General features: G+C 40.3%; 1 protein-coding gene across 1 annotated transcript in view; it reads left to right on the forward strand.

The window, feature by feature from the left end:
- The first annotated feature begins 618 nt into the window (after window positions 1-618).
- MTCL3 (MTCL family member 3) overlaps window positions 619-15594 on the forward strand; it is a 75443-nt gene continuing 60467 nt past the window's right edge. The window contains exons 1-5 of the mRNA XM_020987004.2: window positions 619-1115; window positions 4004-4426; window positions 4547-5364; window positions 5892-6116; window positions 7387-7545. Coding sequence (XP_020842663.1) covers window positions 4120-4426; window positions 4547-5364; window positions 5892-6116; window positions 7387-7545 — 1509 coding nt within the window. The 5' untranslated portion in view covers window positions 619-1115; window positions 4004-4119. The remainder of the gene's footprint in view (window positions 1116-4003; window positions 4427-4546; window positions 5365-5891; window positions 6117-7386; window positions 7546-15594) is intronic.

A 15594-nucleotide genomic window follows, 5' to 3' on the forward strand; every position in this document is an offset into this window, starting at 1 on the left:
TTTACCTACTAAGGTATTACATGGTCTGTAGGAGAATTAAAATTTCAGGGAGATGATCTTTTCAATTTTGAGTCCTTCAGGTTCACGAGGAGGTTTCTCCTTGACCAAAAGGTTTAATAATATTTTCTCATTAAAAAAAAAAGTAAGAAAAAAAAACAATTCACCGTTTAAACTGTTTTGTAACTACATGAATCAACGTAAATAGCCAAAGAAAAGGCTCGGTGCTATCTCCACCCACTCCCTTTTTTCTTAGTCTTATGTGTAAAGTGTTTCCTGACTCTTCTTCCCACATACTAAAATTAGGATAAAGGATCTCAAAGAAGATTCCTTTCTAAGCTTCTGCCCCTTGTATCAAAAGGGGGGGGGGAGGCGGATACCTAAGAAATGAAGAGACAAAGAAATGCGAAAAGGGCACACCCAACGGGAGACGATTTCTTTTATGTATATATAGGTTTTTTTTCATTCCTTACTTATCAGTGACTTTGTAGAGATCTTTGGTCTGTGGGACAGTAGGATAAGGTCAACCATTATCTTCTTTGGGAAATTGTCTGGGTAGTGGAGAACACAGAGGGAAAGCTCGTCTGAAAATTAAAGTGAGCAAACAAAGAGAACTCCCCCCTGCTGCTAGCAAGCACAGCGCTGCCGCATCGGGAGACGTCACAAACCTACTAGCGGTTCGAGTCCGCCTTCCTAGGAAAAGTGCAAATAAATAATTGATCGAGAAGATCAAACATCCCTGGGGCGGGCTAAACTAAAGAAAAAAAATTTGCCTCCACATTGAGAGCGATGAGCAAAGCCCTCTTTTTTCTATTGGCTTTGTTATATGTGGCCACGTGCGAGTAAACGAGGACGGGGCGCTGGGAGTGGATCTCGCTGGTCCAGCCTTGGGCGTGGCTTCTTTAGACGTTGTGCCTCCCCGGAGCATTTTTTTTTTCTCCTTTGCTTTGCTTTCTCCTTTCTTCTTCCTTCCCTCTTCAGTCAGTGGTTCTTTCTTCAGTCAGGCCCGGTGCGGTCAGCTCCTGAATTCTATTGCACTTCCTGAGAATAGCCTGGCCCCGCTTGGTACCTCGAGTGGATGCGTCTAGGGAACAGCAGCCGGGCAGCTGGCATCCTGGGTGAGTAATGAACGCTTGCTAGATCACTCGTTTGCTGCCACCACCCACGCCGCCTAACATTAACGCCATTGTTCTCAAGGCTCGGGTGGGGAAGGGGCCACGGGAAGGGATCTATACCGAGAAACTGAACTTTCTTCCACTTTTTAAGAAGCGGTCCACTACAAACCTTCCCTTAGTGTTCCTGGATTTTTTTTTAAACGCTAGAGACTTGTATCTTTCCAAACCGGTCGGAATAATTGTGTGTGAAGTAAGCACTTCTAATACGAAATTCTGGATTCCTGACGAGGCAGCCTACGGGCAGTTGGAACCTGTGCGTTTGGGAAGGATTGGTAGCTTTTGTTATTGTTATTGTAGCTGTTAGTCATTTTGTTTTTCCTTCTGTTCTTTTGGTTTCTTGGACGGAGATTTCTATAAGAAAAGCTTGAAAGAGAGGCTACATTCTGTCACTTTCTGACAACCACGTGATGGCAACTGGTCGCCCGAGTGTGGTGCTGACTTACAGCGGGCTAGGACATTGTTTCTGGACAGAAAGCAGCAGGGCAGACTGCAGTCTAATGGTGAGCTGCCAAGCATGCCCTGGATCGCAGGTGGTCTCTGCCAGTTACAAGCAAACAGGGGTCGACTCCTTAGTGCCCACTGGCATTGTAACTCGATTCAGGTCTCTTGGGCCCTTTCCAATGACTTTGATGCAGTGAAATTTCAGGAGGGCTTGCAGATTTCCTGTGAACAAATAGAATTGGGGGAGAAGATGAAGAAAGCAAGTTGGGACTTACCTTTCTTCAAGGTTTTCTTTGTTCTCCAATTTCTCGGGGGTCGACATTCCCTAACTCCTGGTGCAATATGGATTTGATTCAGTAAATACTGAATATTGGCAGAGGAAAAATGATATTTAAAATATTGGAGGAAGAGAAATAATATATGAAATGATATGTGGAATACTAGAGGGAATAATATATGAACTATATGCAGCCACCAGAGTAGCCAGAAACTACAGTTCTATTAGGAGCAGTTAATATTTGGGAACTTTCTGCCAAGTCATGCACTTTTCCTGCAATCATTTTTAGGTGCTTCTCTTCGGGGTTTGGGGTGGAGGAATCTCAAGATTGCTGGTAACCCCAATATTGCCAATTCGCCTTTTCCAATGGAGAATATTCCATAATCTAATTTTCACAGAGGGTATAAAATGGACTCTGACCTTGCCAAACTGAATCAGGACTGTTCCTGTGTGTTGCTCTGAGTCATTCTCTTCTAGGATACAGCTAGTTCAGGATTTTAAATGAAGTAACAACACTGTGCCTCAGTTTCTTCACATATAAAAATTATTACCTAATTCAAAGGTTGTTGTGAGGAATGTGTTTTATAAATCTTAGATTTCACAGGTAGATCAAGGACTGTAGCCCACCTATCATTTATTAGTCTGAGGCTCAGAGAGGTTAACTGATTTGCTCATGGTCATATCTAGTAAAGGGCAGAGGTGGAATTAAATCCAGGTCTTTCTGACTCCAAATCCAGAACTCTAGCCACTGTATATTACTCCATGCTGCCTCTCAAAATGCTATATAAATGTAAGCTATTGCAATTACATATTATTGTTGTATAAAATTGATCCTATTCTAGTGGAAGTTAAGTTGATAGGCTCTACAAAGTAGAAAAACACTTACCCTGTAAAGGCCAGTGACAGGCTGTATATCAAAACTCTGTTTCTCAAAAAACAGTGTTCTGAATTAAGGTGGCAGCTCTTAGAGACAAAGTGGAAACATCAGGATTGCAAGTTAAATGAGTCAGCCTTATTTTGATTGAATTTTTAAAATACATTGGCTACACTACAGATAGCAGTCAAATTAAAAATAATCGGGATTAACAATTCCCTAGTATTTTGACAAGCCATATTATTTAATCTTGTAGATTTTTTTTTAAAGCTAGACAGTAGGCAGTATAGTGGAAAGAGTTCTGAGTTTGGAGTCAGCAAAACTAAATTCAAATTCAGAATCTTTCCACTTACTATCTGTGTGATTGTGGGAGAATTAGTCAAACTCTTTGGGCCTTAGTTTCCTCAGGAGAGTTAAAGTATACAATTTCTGAGGATCCTTCCAGTTACAAATCCTGAGATTTTGCAGATCATTTAGCTCAACTCCCTCATTTTACTAATGAGAAAACCAAGAAGTACAGAAGATAAGGATCTTGTTCAAGGTTCTGAAGTCTGTGATTGGCAGAACCTGGACTAGAACCAAAGTCTGGATACCCAATCAGTTGCTTTTTTCTGCTTCACCAAGCTGTTTTCTTCCCTTTCGAATAACTCCAAGTGTTGTCTCCACTATGCTTTAAAGTCACATGTGGTATGGATAAATATTCTTGTATCTACCAAAACATAGAAGTTTAGAATTGTTTTGCCTATTTATCATGGTTTTGGTTGTAATACTTTTCTTTCTCCTCTCCCTTTTCCTTTCCTCATGGACCTCCTTATGCTCCCCGTTTCATCTCCCTTCCTCCTATTCTTTCTCTCTTTTCTCCTCTTTCTCCTGCCCTAGCTCCTTCGAACCAAGTCCCTCACTACATAATCACACATAATTTTCCACTTTATATGTCTAATTATATCGAATACAACCATAGCATCCAAAATAGAACCCACCTACAAAGTTTCTGTCTTAATATTAGTATGAAGGGTAATAATGACAGCACATCCCTAAAATGAAAGCTGAGTTGGCATCTCCCAAGACTATTCTCGGATGTAGAAACTTGTCATTTTCCTCCATTAGGAGAAAAGCACATTTGTGTTAAGTACCTCCCAAGCACTATCATTTTTCACTCAGCGATCTCTCCAAAGGGAGAGTACCCCTTTGACCTGTAACAATCAAGACAAGCATGTTTGTCTTCTATTTTTCTCTCAGCTTTAAAGATAAGGCAGTCGGCTATGGCGATGATTAAGAAGGAGGATCACCAAGTGATGAAAGTCGTTCAATCCCTTTTGGGAATGTGAGTCTAGATAAACCATCCGCGGCAGGCCATGAATCAGCTACCTGTCGGGGGCACTGCCCCGGCTGCCTCTGCTGCTGCAGCAGCAGCGGCTACTGCCGCCGCCACCGCGGAGCCTCGCCTTCATCCTGAGGGCAGCAGCAGGAAGCAGCAAAGGGCTCAGTCACCGGCTAGACCCCGGGACAGTACAGTCCGACAGACAGCCACTGCCGCCAGGACCCCTGTAGGAACGAGCACCAAACTCAACTCTGCACGACAGCAGCAGCTTCAGCAACAGCAGCAGCAGGGATTGAAATCCAATAGCAGTCGCCTAGTGACTCCCTCTGGCATCCGGGGAGGCGGCGGCAGCGGAGGCGGCGGCAGTGGTGGTGGTGGTGGTGGTGGTGGAGGCAGCGGCAGCGGCAGCGGAGGAGGAGGAGGAGGAGCAGGAGGAGGAGGAGGAGGAGGAGGGGAAGGAGGGGGAGGGGCAGGGGAAAAGCCGCCGCCGCCTGCTACGCTCAAAGGCGCCCCGCTGGGAGCTGTCCAAACAGGAGGTGGTGCTGAAGCATCCCCAGCCGGTACCCCAACCACGGTGGGGAACAGGAGACCCTGTCCCACTGAGGAGCCGTCTCGGGATGGAGAAGCCGCGACCCCCAAATCAGCGGAGAAGGCTCAGCTAGGAGGAGGGGGAGGGGGAGGGGGAGGGGGAGGAGCAGGAGCAGGAGTAGGAGCAGGAGGAGGCTCTGGGGAAAGGGAGGGGGGCGCTCTGCAGCCGCCGCCGCCCAGAGGCTGGCGAGGTAAAGCCGGGCGCACGCCACAGAAGGGTGGCAGCGGCGGAGGAGAGGTGGCCTCCTCTTCACCATCCTCCTCCTCCTCCTCTTCTACTGGCAAAACCCCGGTTCCCACCAGTAGAAACCCCGGGAGCGTTGTTGCGGGGGGCGGTGGCGGCTACTGGAAAGAGGGATGTCTGCAGTCTGAGCTCATCCAGTTTCATCTCAAGAAGGAGCGGGCGGCGGCAGCTGCGGCAGCAGCTCAAATGCAAACCAAGAGCAGCAGCAATAGCAATAGCAGCTCCCCAGTCGCCACAGCCGCCTCGGGGCCTCTTTCCTCCCCTTCCCCCTCCCCAATGGCGGCTGCAGCAGAGGGCCTACAGCAGGGGGCAGGGGGCAGCCCAAGCAGCGGGGGGATGCAGGCGACTGCTCCGCCCTCGACACCGCAGCAACAGCAACAGCTACAGGAACAAGAAGAAATGCAAGAGGAAATGGAGAAGCTGCGAGAAGAGAATGAAACCCTCAAGGTGAGGGAGTGGAGAAGTGGGAGAGGAAGGGTGTGGGCCTGAAAGAAATAGGGTGTGTCGGGCTAAGGGAGAGATGTTTCTAACCTGTTAATGCGGCTTGGACAGGAAAGGAAGGAAATCCAAGGAGGAAAGGGCAAAGCAAATTCCAAATATAAAGGCCAATTCCTCCCTTTATTGCCTATAATCCAACTAGGCATTTTCCTAGTTCCTAAGTGTTTGTTTTGGAAGGAAATGATAAAGCATGGGTTGGATAATGTTAGATTGTATCGAGAATCCACTTTTGGGCCTTTAATTCTTTCATGGTTGTTCCATATTTTCTGGAAAACAAAGCCAGAGGACGAAAGAAGACTAGGTAGGGCCTAATTTACTACTTTCCCCCTTTTCCCTGACAGTCCTTTCTCACTACTGTATACTGGGGGTGAGTTGTTATAGGGTGGGGTTTTTAGGGGGAAGTGAATGTATGTAGACTCAGTCTCCTACTGCTTTCCCCATTTCCTGCTCCCACCCCTTTCCCTTCCTCTCCTCAGAACGAAATTGACGAACTGAGGACCGAAATGGATGAGATGAGGGACAGCTTCTTTGAGGAGGATGCCTGTCAGCTGCAGGAAATGCGCCACGAGTTGGAAAGAGCCAACAAAAACTGCCGAATTCTGCAGTACCGCCTCCGCAAAGCAGAACGCAAGAGGCTCCGCTATGCGCAGACGGGGGAAATTGATGGGGAGCTACTAAGAAGCATGGAGCAAGATCTCAAGGTTTGTGCAGAATTGGGGTTGGGCAGCTAGGAACCTTTGGAGAGCCTAATGGGTGGGGCATTTAAAGGAAGTTGGGGGAGTGGGCAGGGATCTGCAGAGGCCTAGAGGTTGGGTGGAGTATGCAGCAAGATAATCAGGCCCAAAAGAGAAATCTAGAATAGCTCCAGATATGGGGTTTCTTGCCAGGTAGAACTCTTTGTAGGATCCTCTGGATAAAAACAGACACATTCAGGGAGAAGAGGTGCCTTTCTATTTCCTAGAGATTGGCAAAGGAGTGGCAATGACAACCTTTACTGGAGATCTCTCTCTGAGCTGTTCAGCATCTGAACTTTATTAGGATGTTGAATGCCCAGGATTAACAGAATGGGAACCTCTTCATCGGGAAGCCATATTGAAAGACATGGAATAGGGAGAAATACTGAAACTAAAAATCAGGAGATAGGAGTTCTTGTACAAGATCAGTCTCTCACTAGCTTTGTGAACTTAAGCAAAATTTCTTGCCCAAAGTTTTTTCACCTGTAAAATGTGGAAGCTGGACTAAATGATTTCTAATGTTCCTTCCAGTTCTAAGAAAGTCCAAACTCTTTACTTCTCCCCCAACTTTCTTCATACCTCCCTTTTACAACTCCTCACGTGCCCACTCAAAACTAAATGCGGCCCATTTGCTGCTTCCCAAAGAGCTGAAGAACTGGAGAGAAATGAAGTCATCGGGTTAATCATGCACTTCAGCTGAAATGAGCTGTTTTTCAAAACTTTTCCCAAGGGAGAAAATCTCATCATTGAAATGTTGGAAAATATCAAACAGGTATTATCAGTCAACAGTAGCTCCCCACCCCCCACTTTGGAATCTGAGTTGAAAATCCAACCACAAAATGTATTGTCATGGACAGTAATCACACATTAGATTGATTTCTACAGTGTGGTGGGAGGGCACTAGTTTTTTTTTCAACTGCATAAAAATAAAATATAGTTAACTTATTCTTATTTTGAAGGAAGTCAAGAGGGCATTTTTAAAGGAATTCTGATATTCATTTGGTTCTCCCCTACTACTAAAATCAAAGCCAGATTTCCAAGGATAATTAAAACCTGCTGACCAAGAATATTTGCCTTATTTTCGTAGGAAATGTAAAGAAAGGCCTTCATCGTACAAATTTAATATTGAAAACTAAAATCAAGTATTGAATTTTTTTTCTATTTGCTGCAAACACTTAGTGAGCCCTAATCATAATATAATTATTTTTTAGTGATTTTAAAATATAATTTAATTTAGGTTGCAAAGGATGTTTCAGTGAGACTTCACCATGAATTGGAAAATGTAGAAGAAAAACGTACCACAACAGAAGATGAAAATGAGAAGTTGAGGCAACAGCTTATAGAAGTTGAGATTGCAAAACAGGCTTTACAGAATGAATTGGAAAAAATGAAAGAGGTCAGTGTTGAATTATTTTATGTTGTGTACTTTAAGCTCTTAAAAAAACCCCTTAATTTTATTTAAGATATGACTGTTGTTGAATATCATTTTCTCTATGAAACTTGTAATTAAGAGTTGTTTGACTTTGTGAGATTCTGTCATTTATGGGATGGTTGACAAACAGGTTACAACTGTCTAGATACCTCAGTGGATATATAGCCCTGGGCCTGGAGTCAGGAAGAACTAAGTTCAAACTGACCTCAGATACTTTCTATCTGTGTGACCATGGGCAAGTTACTTAACCTCGGTTTGCCTCAGTCTCTTCAACTGTAAAATGGGTATAATAATAGCACTTATCTCCCAGCACTGTTATGGGGATCAAATGAGATAATAACTGTAAAGTGCTTAGCACAGTGCTTGGCACATAGTAAGTACTTTATAAATGTTAGTTATGATTATTATTAGCAAATATTTGCCTAACCTAGACAGAAGAGTAAGAGTAATAATTAAATAAGTCCTTTAGAGCTTGCAAAATACTTTTCTCAACAACCCTATGAGGTAAGGTGGAACAAGATACATTAATTAAGTTCCATATTATTTGTAAAACACTTTTCTAATCTTAAAGCATTATGTTAGTAGTTATAACTATTATCATCCCCATTTTACAGATGAGTAAACAGAGCCTCTGAAAATTTCAGGAACTTATCCATGGTTACACCAGTAGAAAGTGTTTGAGATGGTATTTGAACCTACGCCTGGCTCCAAGTCTAGCTCTCTTTCCAGATTATGCTAGGGTTCATTCATTATTTCATTTAACAAATATTTAAAACGTGCTTACTTAAGTACTGTGCTTGGTGCTGGAGGTGATTAGATAAGTAAGAAGTGGTTAAAATCTTGAAAGTAGAAATTTTTTCATTCATAGTATTTATATGCACAGTACTTAGTACATAGTAGGTACTTACTAAATGATTATTGATTGGTTGATACAGTCTAATATCAAGAATTAGTTGATAAAATTCTAGTATTGGCCTTACAAATTAACTTGGTATATTAACCATTAGAGAACACTTTGCCATTCTGTTACCTGGAAAAGAATTTTAATAAAAGTAATTTCATTCTGACAACATAAATATGTCAAGAAGGATAGATGGATGAATGAATGGATAGTTTTACAATAGGGGATGGGAAGATTTAGTCTTTTAGTGTCAAGAATAGAGCATGTGGATCTAGATTCTAAAAGAATGGATGAGTCAAGAAATTACTGTCTTAATTACCTTATTATTTGATGTACAATGCCTGAGAACACATAGTACAGCCTTTGCTGACTGCCTTAGTAGTTAGCAGATGTTCTTGTGGCTCTTCTAGTGATTTCAAGTACCTGAATGTGAAATTCTCAGGAGAATCTTAATGGAGACCACTGGATCCAAAGCACCTAGATTCTTTCCCTTATTTCCTACTAGTTTGTACATTGGAACCTAAGACAAATTACTGCACTGTGCTTCATGTCTCTAATCACTTTGCCAACAGTCTACCACTGGGGTGAGTGGTAGTGGGAATGATAACATTTCCAAAACATTTTGAAGCTCTTTGTAGCAAATGGTTTTTGGGAGGGATGGAAAGGAATAAGGGACATGAAATTCTGTAATTGATGCTTCTGCTTGTTAATTTTCATGTTAGCAATATAGTGGTCTTTTTTTTCTTTTGCTTTTTTCCTTAAAGTTGATTTCCGTAATGACTTTGCAGTTTTTAACCAGAGCAAAAAGGATAATAGTCATTTTGGTGATGCTCAAATATTGAAAAACCAATTTTAATAAATGCAATAAAATTTACAGTACATGACATATACTATTTAAGAAGGAAAGAGATGAGAAATAACAGCAACATGGATAAAAGCCAGTTTGGGTCCCAATGGTACTATGCAGTTTAAGTATGGGTCATACAATACAGTATCGATTATCTGCTTATGTGAGTTGATTTCCAAGAAAAATCAAAACAGGAAGCCATTTAAAAGGCTAATGCAGAAAAAGCAACCTGATGATTCAATTTTCTGTTCAGACTCCATTTCCAGCATTCCATTTAGGCCATGTCTATACTCGGCCAAACATATGAATAAAAACTGAAGAATCCAATTGCTTACTAAGGTGAAAATTTTAAATGTAGTCATTTACATAGACTTCTTTTGGTGTCATGGAAATAAGAGTTCAAATGGGCATTAAAGAGTTTGGGGACAAAGGGTTTTTTTTGGTTGTTGTTGTTCTCTTGAGGATGGGGAGGGGGTGACTGGGAACTGGCAGGAAGTAATTCTCAATGAGAGAGAGACAGAGAGAGAGACATTGATTTCAATTTTCTAAATTCAATATTGGGGAAAAGTGTTGTTTTTTTTAAGTCTTGGCAGGATTTGTTTGGGAGCCTTCTGCTCTAAACACTGATTGTATTCAGAACAGTGATGGGAACAGGGGAGAATATTTAGAAACGTGTTGGAATCATCTATAGTTTCATGAAGACAGTAGTTTTATGATCCATCAACACATCAAATAAAAAACAACTTGTAATGGAGAGTTGTTTTGCTTTGTACACACAGGGAAGCAGAGTGCACTTCAGGAGGTAGGAACAGAGGAAATTAGAAAGTGGGTTGGGGGTGAGACATAAACTAGAAGACCTGAGACTAGCCAAGAAAGGTAATAGTATAGTAGAAAGTACACTGATTTTGGAGTCAGATTATGAAAACTTGAATCTTGACTGTGACATTAGCCATATGACCACTTAAGTTTTCTGAGTTTCAGATTAATAACTTTCTCACAACATACTTTGCAAATTTAAAGCCCTACATAAGTATAATCTATATATGTATATACGTATAAACACTTGGGATTATATAGGAGGGGATTAGGCTGGAAACAGCCTTGGGGTGTCTAAATATTATGAATTCTAAGCCTAATTTTATACCTGTTTGACTTTAGATAACTTCAGTTAGCCATCTGTTTCCTTGGTTATAAAACAGCATCATATGCAAGTCCTTGGTGAATCTTAACCTTCAACATAAGCCATTAATCGAGGAAAGAGGAACCAACCCTAATATTCCATTATGGAGTGGAAGAAGCTAATTTCATACCATCATGAAATATAAACTACAACAGAGCAGTGAAAAGTCACCGTCTAGCTTCTAATCTCTGGCTGCTGTAATTGATATGCAGATGTTGCACAGTACAACAGACACCAATAAGCCATCTGCTTCAGACTGGAAGCTTCTGTGCTTAGGGTTTAACTGGCTTCAGGGATGCTGACCAGTTGCTCTCAGAGCAACATTATACCTTAGTTCCTGCATGCACCAGATTGCACATATCTGCCTGTCTCCTACCTTGGCAACTGGGACCAAGGGATGTGAGTGGGGTGGAAAGTGTCTATAAGACAGTAATTCAGTTTTTTTCAGTGCAACTGTATGTTCCCAGGAAGATAGCTAGCCAATGTTCAGCCAACTGGAAGCCTGTGGGACCTCTCAGTGAACTTCGGGACCTATGAACTCCAGACTATATCTCATTTCTATAGTTAGTTAGCATTCCTTCTCACTAAGAAAATAATGTACACAGAAAGACCTATAAGAGAGAGAAAATAGAAGAATAACATAGAAAATAATAGTGTCATAGTCATTCAGTTATAATGTTTAGGGAGATTCAAGTTGTTAACAAGATAGCAACATGGCAAAAGCAACTAGCTTTTTGATTGCTAAGATAAATACTCTGTCTCTCTGTCTCTCCATCTGTCTTTCTATCTGTCTCTCTGTCTCTGTCTTTGTCTGTATCTTTGTCTCTCTCTTTCTCCCTTCTTCCCTCTCTCCCTTCCCCCCCCTTTCCCCTTCATGACTCTACTTCTCCAAAGGAACTATTTCCCTTTCAGAGTATTCACCTTTTCCATTGTCACAGTCAGTCTGATGGACTGAGGATTATTTTCTCAGCTTTTCCCATTTCTTGCTCTAGAGGGCTCTTAACCATTCTGGCTTCGTATGGCAGCATCCATCTTGAGACATCTTTTTGTATTTCTGCCAACTAGCTCTTTTCTATTGAAATGTATTTTTAAAAAAATAATTTTTATTTGAAACTTGAAGAGTGACCAGGTTATATGTAGTCTCATAACAGGTAAAGGTTGCATCTCTACTACTCATCCTCTATTTATAGACAAAATTCTTTAATAAATGGATGACTATATAATTACTTTTTTCCCCCTCAACTGAACTAAAGCATCCCCTCACCTAATGCTATTAGATTCTATATTGCATAATTTCCTAAATTCTATCATTAAATGATAGGTTAGTGAAAACACTGCCTTTGAGCATGTGTTTCTTTGAAATTGTTTTGCTTTTTCAAGGAAAGGCAAAAAAATTTTTTTAGTACTTTTATTTTTTATTTCAATAGGAACATAGGCATGAGCATCTTAAAGAAAATAAACTGGTGTTAGTATTCACAATTTTTTTTTTGTTTTTCAGATAAAACACATTTATAAAATTAATCTTCCTACTACCCTCACTCTATTAAGCAAATAAAAAAGTCCCTCAATATATATACCTGCGTAGTTTGACAAAACAAATTTCCTCATTAACCATGTTCAAAAATGGATGTCACTTCTGCATTTTAAGTTCATAACCTGTTAAAGAGGTGCATGGTCATTCTTTTGGATTTGTGGTCTGTCATTGCACTGATTACTTATAAAGTCTTTCAAAGTTGTTTTTCTGTGTAATGTTGCTACATAATATATACTATATATTGTACATATACATAATATATATGTAGAATACATAGTTATATATGTAGATAACTTACTGTATAAATTATTCTCTTAGTTCTTCTCATTTCACTCTTCATCAATACATAAAGGTCTTCCCAGTTTCCTCCAAAATTATCCATTTTATCAGTTATTATGGTACAATGATATTCCATTATACTCAAATACCACAATTTGTTCAGTGATTAGCCACTAAGAGTATACTTTCTTAGTTTCCAGTTTTGACTACGGGAAGAACAACTTCTATAAATATTTTTGTACCTACAAATCTTTTTCCTTTTTCTTTGATTTTCTGGGGCTGTGTAAGCTTAGTAGTGCCATAGCTAGATAAGATGGTACATACAGTTTGGAAACTTTCTGGGCCTCGTTCCAAATTTCTTCCAAAATGGCCGGGCTACTTCACACCTTCCCCAACACTACCAGCAAACCAGTCAATATTTTCTTGAAAAATGTGGTGGAGGAAAAAAGAAATAACAAATAACAAAATTGCTACAAAGGGTACTGTTCATATTAATTTTAAATGTTTTTTAGTGTGAGAATTAAAATGTTTCTTAGATTTTTATTAAATTATGTACAACTTCTTTAGAAGTTGGAAATATTGTCTCTGTGAGTGTTCCACAAGGCTTATCTAATCCTCAAAGCCTTTTACCCTCTCTCTCCATAATCTCAGAGAACTCATTCTTCTGGCTTGAACTACTATCTCTGTACGTTGAGGACTCTTACATGTCTCAGTCTCCAGTACTGCCTTCTCCTTCTATTGAGGCCCCAATCTCATATCACCACAGGTACACACACACATATATATATACACATACACACACACATACACATATATACACACACATATATATGTATATTTATACATAAAGGACACCTTAATTTAACATGTCCAAAACCAAACCTGTCCCCACCCCCTAAACAATTTCCAGCTGCAGACTTCCTTGTCTTCACCAATCATATCAAGCATCTTTTAGTTATCCACACTCACAACCTCAGCATCTTTAATTCTTTGGCTTTCATCACCCACACCTAGAAAGGCAACATGGCATGGTAGATAGAGTTCTGGATTGGAATCAGGAAGACAAGGGCTCAATTCTTATGTTAGTCACTTAATGCGTGACTGTCAACAAATCACTTAACCTCTCTGAACCTCAGGAAACAAGATTTAACTCCTAAATTGATGTACTAGGGCAGGGAGTTCCCAAATTGACAGAATCATAGATTGTTAATACATATACTCTAATATAATGTTCTGTAGATTTTAAAGTCAGTACCAAATGAGTTCAAATCCTGCCTCAGTCACTTACTAGCTGTGTGACCCTGAGCAAGTCACTTAACCTCTATCTGCCTCAGTTTCTTCCTTTGTAGGATGGGGGCAATAATAGCTCTTGCCTCCCAGAGTTGCTGTGAGGATCAAATGAGATAATACTTGTAAAAGACTTTGCAAATCTTAAAGCACTATATAAATGCTGGTTATTATTATTCCTTCAAAATATCTTCCCTAAGCAACTCATTCTTTCTATTCTTGCTGCCACAATCCCAGTCCAAAACCTTTAACATGCCACATAACTTAATTTAGCAGGTTAGTCTGCTTGACTCTAGACCTTCTTGACATTTCAGTCCATCCAGATGGTGGCCAGACTAATTTGCCTTAGACACTGCTTTGACTTTTTGCTCCCCTGTTTTAAAACCTTCCATTTATGAATCAGGCCAGCTTCCTGAGTGTGGGGTCTCTGGAGCAGAAGGTCCCCTGGGACCAAGTCAGTGCTTTTGAAAATCCTAGAGCCCTTCAATTATATAATTATAATTGTTCTGCAATATGTTTTCATAGTTCAACATCAGATAATTAAGATTTCACTTTGATCTTTGATGAACCAATGATTTTACTCCCTAAACTGGTGAAGATTATTACCTCTCCACAACTTCTTATCCTATACATTATAGTGTAATGGATAAAGCATTGGGCTTGAAGTCAGAAAAAACTTGGATTCTAACTCTGTCTGATGTATGACAGAGAAAAATAAGTTAATTTCAGTTTCCTCACCTGTAAAACGGGCCTAATAATGACATAGCCATAGAGGTTCTACCTAACCTGCTGGACATCTTCCTTTTGTTCTCTTAGGAGTATCTCTCAAGGAATTTGAAGACTACAACTTCCATTTCTTTTGAATCATTCTTTCAACACCAACTTCCCTCCCCTTTCCACTTAAGTCTCTCTCCTACTATTGTTGCTGTTGTTCAGTGGTTTTCAGTCATGTCCAACTTTTAGGGAAGCCATTTGGGGTTTTCTTGGCAAAGATACTGGAATGGTTTGCCATTTCCTTCTCCAGCTCATTTTACAGATGAGAAAACTGAGGCAAACAAGGTTAAGTGACTTGCCCAGGGTCACACAGCTAGGAAGTATCTGAGGCCAGATTTGAACTCAGGAAGATGAGTCCCCCCATCCACTGCACCACCTAGCTGCTGCTTCTACTACTGTGACATCTGACATGATAACTTTTACATCTTTTCTCAATAAATGCTTATGGAGAGAAATGGAAGAAAGAAAAAGATGAAAAAAAGGAGTAAGATTGCTACATGTACTTGAATTAGTACATTTGCTTTACATATCCATTTAGTTTTTAGAGTAAGTATAAAATGGATGAGTTAGCTGAACTCATTGCATATGACAGAAAGTATTGACCATATTGCAATTCATTTTATCCTTCTAGAATTTTATACTTGAACATTTTTTTTTTGTTTAAGGCATTTGGGGTTAAGTGACTTGCCCAGAGTCACATAGCTAGTAAGTGTCAAGTGTTTGGTCTGTGGTCGGATTTGAACTCAGGTCTTCCTGACTTCAGGGCCGGTGCTCTATCCACTGCGCCACCTAGCTGCCCCCTTGAACGTATTTTTAAAGAAAGTAAGATGTTGTGTCTGATATCACTGCTATTATTTTATTGCTGTTTTAGATGAACAGACTCCTCATGATTAGAAAAAAAAACTTTATTCAAAAGATGAATGACATTTTGGCCTGTCATTTAGATTCTCTCTTTAATTTCTCCTTTCTTTACCTGCCTAATTAACTTTGGAAAAGGAAAAGGTCTATTCTTTGTTCTCCAAGATTCAGTGAAGAAGGCCCTTATGACAAAAAAAAAATTCCAACTATGCCTTATTAATCATCTGACTAAATCAATTGTTTATGCAATTTGTTTTCATTATCATAGCCAATTAAACACAGTAGTAAATGTTTTAATGAAATTAGCTGCCGTTGTTTTTCTGTGCTTGACAAAGTAAGATTTCATACCATCT

This window comes from Phascolarctos cinereus, unplaced genomic scaffold, assembly GCF_003287225.1.
Source record: "Phascolarctos cinereus isolate Bilbo 61053 unplaced genomic scaffold, phaCin_HiC Scaffold_5;HRSCAF=322, whole genome shotgun sequence".
Lineage (NCBI taxonomy): Eukaryota > Metazoa > Chordata > Mammalia > Diprotodontia > Phascolarctidae > Phascolarctos > Phascolarctos cinereus.